This window comes from Microtus pennsylvanicus, chromosome 18 (assembly GCF_037038515.1).
Source record: "Microtus pennsylvanicus isolate mMicPen1 chromosome 18, mMicPen1.hap1, whole genome shotgun sequence".
NCBI classification, from domain to species: Eukaryota; Metazoa; Chordata; class Mammalia; order Rodentia; family Cricetidae; genus Microtus; species Microtus pennsylvanicus.
In genome coordinates this window covers 5,239,915-5,247,814 of record NC_134596.1, presented here as the reverse complement: position 1 = coordinate 5,247,814, position 7,900 = coordinate 5,239,915, and the positions used below count along the sequence as shown (strand labels likewise).

The following is a 7,900-nucleotide window of genomic DNA, read 5'->3' as shown; positions in this document are numbered from 1 at the left end:
CAAGAGCTGGGAGCCAAAAACTCAACTCTCTCCTCCCTCCCTCTTTTCTCCTGGTGATGTCTCCCAGGGACTCTAAAGCCACATGTTCAAACTGTAGGACACTGTGTCCAGGCAACAAAGACCCTGATTTTGTTCCCACACCATCCAGCCAACTAAGGCTGGTCTGAAAAGGCTATGTTCACTTCCTGGTGCCTCTACATCCTAATAGGAGGGTGTGTCCACTTGGGAACTTCCTTTCTAGGTGTGTCCTCTGAGGGAGTCCGGTATACTCCGTGAAGAAGAAGAGAGATGTTGGACTGAGATGCCTGTCCTTAAATGGCTTCTACCCATATCTCTATGGTATACTAAAGTATATTAGAGTGTCTCTTAAGAATTCTCATGGCTTGATTTTCTTTTTTGTGTGTTCCTGTTTTCTTCACCTAGTAATTGATTGTAGGTGTTCTTCCATTGTAACTGTCAGGCATGCGCAAGCGAAGTGAACGTACCCTTTACCCCATTCCCCACTGCCACACTCTGTATGTTCTATTTTTCTTTGTTTTTACTATCTCTGAATAGCCAAGTTTCTGATTTTAGTTATTCATGTTGAAAGGTGACTCAGCCTTTCAATCAGCTCCTTTCCTTGCCTCTGAAGTTTGTTTCCACTATATTTTATTTAACCCATCATTTTTACATCAAGCATGGTTTTAACCTAAAAATTAACCCCAGGCTTTTCTTTCCTCTATGCATTAAAAATAGTCTGTGATACTAAGATTGTAGGCCTGGGCAGAAGAGATAACACCAAGGGAGGCTACTTCAGTGGGCTCCACTCACAGTATTAAGAGCAAATCAGTCACCCTGTCTGCTCCAATGCCATCTTCTAAAGGCTCAGAAAAATGTCAGTTCTTACCTCTTTGACTGTTGAAAGCACCCAAAGAGAAAATACCTGTTGATTTCAGATCAGTTGCTATTTCTGCAGCGTGTGTGTGTGTGTGTGTGTGTGTGTGTGTGTGTGTGTGTGTGTGGTCTCTTTATATTCTAAGTCATTCACTTTTGCTTCCCTTCAAAGGCTCCTCTCAAACAAAGGCTTTTTTTTCTGCAAAGGAAGTATCACTAAAGATCTCCTGGGAGGAGGAATGGAATCCATTCATGTGGCTCACTTCACATCACACCAATTAAGTCTTTCCTTTTGTTGTTTGGTTTTAATTCCACTACATCTTTTCCTGGCACTCAGATCTCACCCTCCTTCCTTTATCCTTTATGTTGCTGGGCCATTCAGCCCAAACTGTCCCTCTATCCCAACCCAGCCTACCCAGACATACACAATCTGTGTACAAAAATAGACCTACACTGCCAGCCAAGTCAGAATGAGTCCTTGTGGGAGAAATCAGTAACAAAAGAATTTTAAAACAGCCAGCCCACCCCCCAAAAGAAGATTACAAAAACAGACCCAGAAGGCAGCTCAATGGCAATTTTATTAGACTTTCGGAGCAAAACAAGAGAGTAGGCAAACTGTAAATCTGGGCAGCTGCCGTAAGGAGGAAGATGGAGACAGGAATGAGAGGGGGGAAATAAACAGGCCTCTTGAGTTAGGGTCTAATAAAGCTGGCATGCCCAGCAACAGAAGATGGAAAGAAACTCCACGGGAGAGAGGGATGGGGCCTTTCAGGGATGAATGAGAGAGTCCAGAGTGTCAGGAAAAGCATGCTTGGGCTTTTGTCCCATGGAGGGATAGAATGCTTTTCTGAGCTAGAGTGCACTTGGAGAAGCAAATACGCTTAACTGTACCATGTGAGGCAAGCTCAGAGATGGCTGCGCTAAGGGTGGTGTGAGGGGTAAGTGAATTGTCATTCCCTCCACCATCTTAGCAGTCTCCTGGCGTGGGTCTGACAAGCACAGCTTGGTCAACTCTTAAGGGAGGAGTTAAAAGTGTACGGGGTTTTAATCTATTCAGCAGATGAATGTCATGTCTCTTGACAGGGTTAGAGGGAGAACTCAGAATCCATTCTTTTGACCAAGAAGAAGCGTCTTTCCGATAATGGACCGCAACAAAACCCTGATATCGCCACCTCTTCTGTGGTATTTCAAGTCCTAGGGAGGCAAATGTGATGTTTCCCTTTCAGGGGTTACCAGGGCGAGAGAAGTGAGCCCAAAGCTGACCATAAGAGAGGGGTCCATCTGTGTAATACTCAGGAAATTCCTCTAAACACACAGAGCTGTTCAAGAGAGTCATGAGGAATAAAATATTATTCACCTTGCTTTGCTAAAATGTCCTAGTACCTACAACTGTGTTTCATTCTTACTTGTGCATGTGACCCACATAGTCCACTACTGTCGTTGTTCCTCTTCCACTCACTCACTTGATGACCAAATGTCAAGAGCACAGAATGTCCTACATAGAGCTAGACCCTCAGAAATAGGTTTGTTTCTGTCTTCAGAGGACTACATGACAGCCATATGCACTATCCATCCTAAAAGTCAGACTCCCTTACATCCTCAAAGCATCCCCTACGTCAGCAGTCATGACTGTGGCCAGAGGTTTTCTTTGCCATCTTCAATTTCAGTAGCTGAGAGAAAATGTCTCGCCAAAGACAAGGCAATACCTGTGTCCACAATCCTGTTTTCTCAAATCCTGTCCCAGGCTCTTTTTTTCTTACCTTATGAAATTCTGGAGACACACTGTGGTGTCTGGCAGGGACTGTTAGAGTCTGCATTAATGTCGAGCCTAGAGAATAATGCTCTGTCCATAAAGGAGAGAAAATAAGGCTTTTAGTGCCAACAGGAATTGGGACTATTCAAAACGTAGACATCCCATCTTTTAAAAATAATTTTGTGCCTGTTTCCTCCCCCTGGTGGTCCTGGGAATAAGAGATCATGATTTGTGGGTGCTTATGTCTTGGTTAGGTTCCCAGGGCCACTCCTGGAGGTTCCAGTAAGCTCAGTTGGGGAAATCCAAATTACAGCACTGACTAGAACTAAGAACATTTCTCTATTTGTGCTGCCTAGTTTGATGTTAACCTAATACAAACTAGAGTTCTTTGGGAAAAGAGAACCCAAGTTCAGGAAAATGACCCCACCATTGGTGTGTGAGCAAGACTGTGGGACATTTTCTCCATTAATGATTGACGGGGAAGGACCCCGCCCATTGTGAGTGATCCAAACCCTGGGCCAGTGGCCCTGGGTGCTGCCAAACAGCAGGCTGAGCAAGTCATACGGAGCAAGCCAGTAAGCAGCAGCACTCCAGGCTTCTCCTCTGAGTTCCTACCTGGACTTCCCTCAGTGATGGAGTGGATCCTGTATGTTGCAAACTAAAAGTCTTCCCTCCTAAAGCTGATTTTGGTCAACTAACTAAGACATCGATGTTTCTACAAGGCTCTTCTGCTAAGGAGCCTACAAGCCTTCATCATGGCCCTCTTTCGGCTGGCAGAAGACACAGTAGTGTTCTAAATCCTGAGCTTCAAAGTTCACAGGAACACATTTTTTATCAATGTCTGCAACCTGAAAGGACCATCTTCCTCTCCCTGTACTGTTTCATTGTAGGTTTCCTGGTTTAGCTCACATACGTATCTTATCCTGCCGCTATCCAGGTACCCAGTGACTTGCTCCACGTGATCATCTGTTCCTATATAGTAGGCTGTGGTAGGCCTGAACACACCCAGCAACATTAGCACCATTTCCTGTCTATGCATGACCTATTTGTATTGCCACTGCTGCCTCAAGACATACATTAGGAGTCCTGTAGCCCTGCTCTGGGTAATGTCTCTGCTGCTGAGCAAGCTGCAAAAGCACCAGTATGGCTTGCTCGTTAGAGATTTTGACTGTTACTGAGGTTGCACGATGCATTTCATCACTACTGCATGGCTGGTATCTTTGTTGGCTGTGCTCTCTGAGTCTAGCCTTCCTTACTCGACAGGATTCTCTGTGATTCCCAACAGATGCTACTGAACAAGTTGCGTGTGATCTCTGAGTTCACAGCGTTGGTGTTCCTCCTCTGCAAGGTTTCTGGCATCCTATATTCAGATTAACTTTACGATTCAAGGTTGCCTTAGCATTGCTCACATCTACTATCATCCACAACAAGCCTTCTTCTGCTTCCTTTTGAATCTTCCTTCCAGGAAGAGCATCAGTGAGGGCAGTGGCAGTCTGCAAAGCTGACTCTCTAGGAGATCTTAGACGACAAGCCTTAGGTGAACAACGATGCAGAAAAGCTTTTCTTAAGAAACTAGGGAGATGTCTGAATCCCACTAGTGCCGTGATCTTTCATCTATCAAGGTTAGTTTGAAATATCAGCTCATTAAAATCAGATATAATAGTATATATAGAAATATATGATGTGTTTGTTGTGTGTGTGTGTGTGTGTGTGTGTGTGTGTGTTTGTTGTGTGTGTGTATGTGTGTGTAGGTAGGTAGGTAGATAATGAGGGAAAAGAAACACGAAGAACAAATCTAACAGGGAATATTCTTCTGGTCCTCTGTTTTAGAATGTTTACTCTATACAGTTGTATAGAGTTTATACATTTGACTTTTTACACTGTCTTATAGGGAACAACAACTAATAATTAGCCTAAGTCTCCAAAGATATTTGTGGATGTTGTCTGCCAATGTTCTCTAAAACTGCTGAGATTAAAGGAGTAGATTACTGCATCTTCAGTTGTACACAGGACATCTGTGTTAAATAGAATTGTGACCATGTTACTGTTTTTATTTGGAAACTCAGAATTATTTTAGGAGATGTGTTTGGGTGCAAAGTTGATGTAGAGTTTTTAGTGATTGAACATAGCTGACTACTGGATTAAGACAATTCTACAAAATTACTAAATCGCATTTCTTACTGTGTTTGAGAGAGCACTGCAGACAAGCATCAAAACAGGGAGTCCAAGAAGGAATGTGGGTGGTCTCATCCAAAAAGCTGAATGCCCAAAGACAACATAATGAAAAGGGAGATGCTAGCCCAGGCACCACCATCTCTGTGTCCCGCCCTCTACTAGATGAGGCTCTTTGCTAAACAGTGTGCTCCTGTCATGATGCTTAACCTAACCACATACCAGAAGCAGCAGGCTTTGTGTTTGTGACTTTGTCCCTCAGTTTCTCTCCTCTTGGGACCTGATATTAGTTCCCCAGATGTGAATTATTCTTTTCTCTATTTAGTATCTGCATGTGCCTCTCGGGGCCTCTCCCTCGATAAACTATTTCAATACAAAAGCTTTCCTGAGCAAATGGACTCTACTTAAGATATCCTAGAGAGAAAGGAATTAGATGATATCACGCACTCCACAACATACTCTTAGTATTTCCCATTGTTATTTTCATATCCCCTTATCATATTACATCAACCTTACTCTAAGTCACCACCTCGTCTTCTGCACTGATGAAAAATGCAACTCCAGCCCAAATCCAGGACTCATAGTGTGAAACAAATATTTCTAGAAGCTGGCCAAAGTTATCTTGAATTCTCATAACAAAGACATTCAATTATTTGAGTATATACAACATTCCAAAATATACAGACCTACCTATAAAAGAAATTACAATGAATGAAATTTTTCTTTATAACTAAACTATATGTGTGTGTGCGTGCATGTCTGTGTCTTTTAATTCTTTTTGTTCATTTTAATGTATACTTTATTACTTAATCCAAATTACCTACTAATAGAAGGAATCTCATTTGTTCTTTCACTCATTGAAGAAATATCAGTGCCACCATGTAGGCCAATGAGATGGCCTAGTGTGTAGACATACTTGCTACCAAACCTAATGGCCTAAATTCAATACCCAGGAAAAACAAGATTAGAGGAGAGATCTCTGACCTCTACAAAGATTTGCATATACGCACACACTCACAATTTTTAAATGTGATTTTTTTAAATTTACATGCTCCTAAAAAATGAAATAACACACTGTGATATACAAAATATACCAAAATCTAACCTCTGAAAAATATAGAAAGTATTCTTTTCTTTTTAAGCACTAGCCCCTCTGGTCCCTATCTAGATCAGCAGACTCAGTCATCTTAACAAATGTCCTAGAAAAGGTCCACAGGTTGTGGCCCTAAAACATGGTATTCATTGTCCATGGATGATGGAACACCTCAGTCATGGGGGTGTCATGATCACCTCTGTGTTTTTCTCAATCTTTTCACATTAGAAAAAAATATATATAATCCAGAAAGGAGTAGTGCTTGGTCCGTGTAGCCCCCTGAATAAAGAAGTTTGTCTCATAGAATATATTAATATGACATAGAATAACATGGTTTACTCCCGTGTGATTTAGAGGTCCTGAATTATGCATAGGAAGAATGACTCAGACTACAGAGCCAACAAACTCTGGGTTTGAATCCACAATCCAGAACTCTTAAGCTATTTGTAGGTGACTTGCGGTCATGTTACTCTCCTTTTATTTATAAATGAATTTATTTAGAAATGCTAACAGCATCTACATAATAACATCACGGTCCTGAGGATAAGGGACCGTATTAAGATGCTCAAATATGGTTTATGTTCTCAGGGACACTCCTGGAAGATTTGTGAGCATGGATCCAAACATCTCATCCCACAACACAGAATCTACACCAATGAATAAAACCAGCCAGCCTGAGAATCCTAAGTGCAGTCCAATCCCAACTCTGCACTTCCTGACCCTCATCATTGCCCTGGTTGGATTGGCGGGAAACACCATTGTGCTCTGGCTCCTGGGATTCCACATGCGCAGGAACGCCATCTCCGTCTACATCTTCAACCTGGCCTTGGCAGACTCCTTCTTCCTCTGCTGCCACTTGATTGACTCACTGCTACGGATCGCTGATTTCTATAACTTCTATGCCCATAATCTAAGCAAAGAAATCTTAGGCAACATATCAATCATTCCGTATATCTCAGGTCTGAGCATACTCAGTGCTATCAGCACAGAGCGCTGCCTGTCTGTATTGTGGCCCCTATGGTACCACTGCCACCGACCAAAAAACATGTCAGCTATCATATGTGCCCTAATCTGGGTCCTGTCCCTTCTGATGGCCATCCTTGATTGGTACTTCTCGGGATTCCTGAATCGGGTTGATCATCGTTTGTGGAAAAATGTTGATTTTATTGTAACTGCATTTCTTGTCTTTTTATTTATACTTCTCTTTGGGTCCAGTGTGGCCCTACTGGCCAAGATCCTCTGTGGTTCCAAGCGGAAACGACTGACCAGGCTGTATGTTACCATCTCACTCACAGTGATGGTCTTCCTCATCTGTGGCCTGCCTCTTGGCTTTTACCTGTTCCTGATCTACTGGCTTGGAGTTCAATCGCGTCCTCCCTTCTGTCATCTTTACCAAGTTACTGCTCTCCTGTCCTGTGTGAACAGCTGTGCCAACCCCATCATTTACTTCTTTGTAGGCTCCTTTAGGCAGCATAGGCATCATCGGTCTCTCAAGAGGATTCTTCAGAGGGCTTTGGAGGACATGCCTGAGGAGGATGAACGTACAGCCAGCCACCTTCAGAAAACCATTGAGGTGTCAGAGAGTCGAGAATGGTAAAGAGTCCCTCCTTTAGTCAGACAGGGGTTGAGAGTCAATACCGCACAGACTTACCTTCTCTCAGAAATGCCCCAGGGGTTGAAATGCTTTCAAATGTTTTCTTCTAATCCAATTTTCTTATAAATCTTAAAGTAATCAGAAATTTCTCCAACTTTCTTGGTACTATCAATGGATTTCTCGAGTAGCCCCAGTATATTTTTCATTGAACACTTTTTTGCTACCAGTTTTATAATGGAAAAAAATTCTTATTCAAACCATAAATCCGAAACTGAGAACATAAAGGTATAAAATGTTTTTCCTCTGGGCCTTTTCCCAGAAAACTTTATTCTCTGTGATTCTCCCAGAACTAGATACAGTAAGTTTGGTCCTCACTTTATTTAAGTTATATGTATTTACTTACATGTAAGGATCA

General features: G+C 42.3%; 1 protein-coding gene across 1 annotated transcript; it reads left to right on the top strand.

The window, feature by feature from the left end:
* Window positions 1–6,504: 6,504 nt before the first annotated feature.
* On the top strand, window positions 6,505–7,488 carry LOC142837844 (mas-related G-protein coupled receptor member X1-like). Its single transcript, XM_075953211.1, has one exon. The coding sequence runs from the start codon at window positions 6,505–6,507 to the stop codon at window positions 7,486–7,488; it is 984 nt and encodes a 327-aa protein (XP_075809326.1).
* The last annotated feature ends 412 nt before the right edge of the window (window positions 7,489–7,900 follow it).

What these genes read in the sequence shown, in the direction of transcription:
- LOC142837844 (XM_075953211.1), top strand. Translation starts at nt 6,505, where the DNA reads ATGGATCCAAACATCTCATCCCACAACACAGAATCTACACCAATGAAT.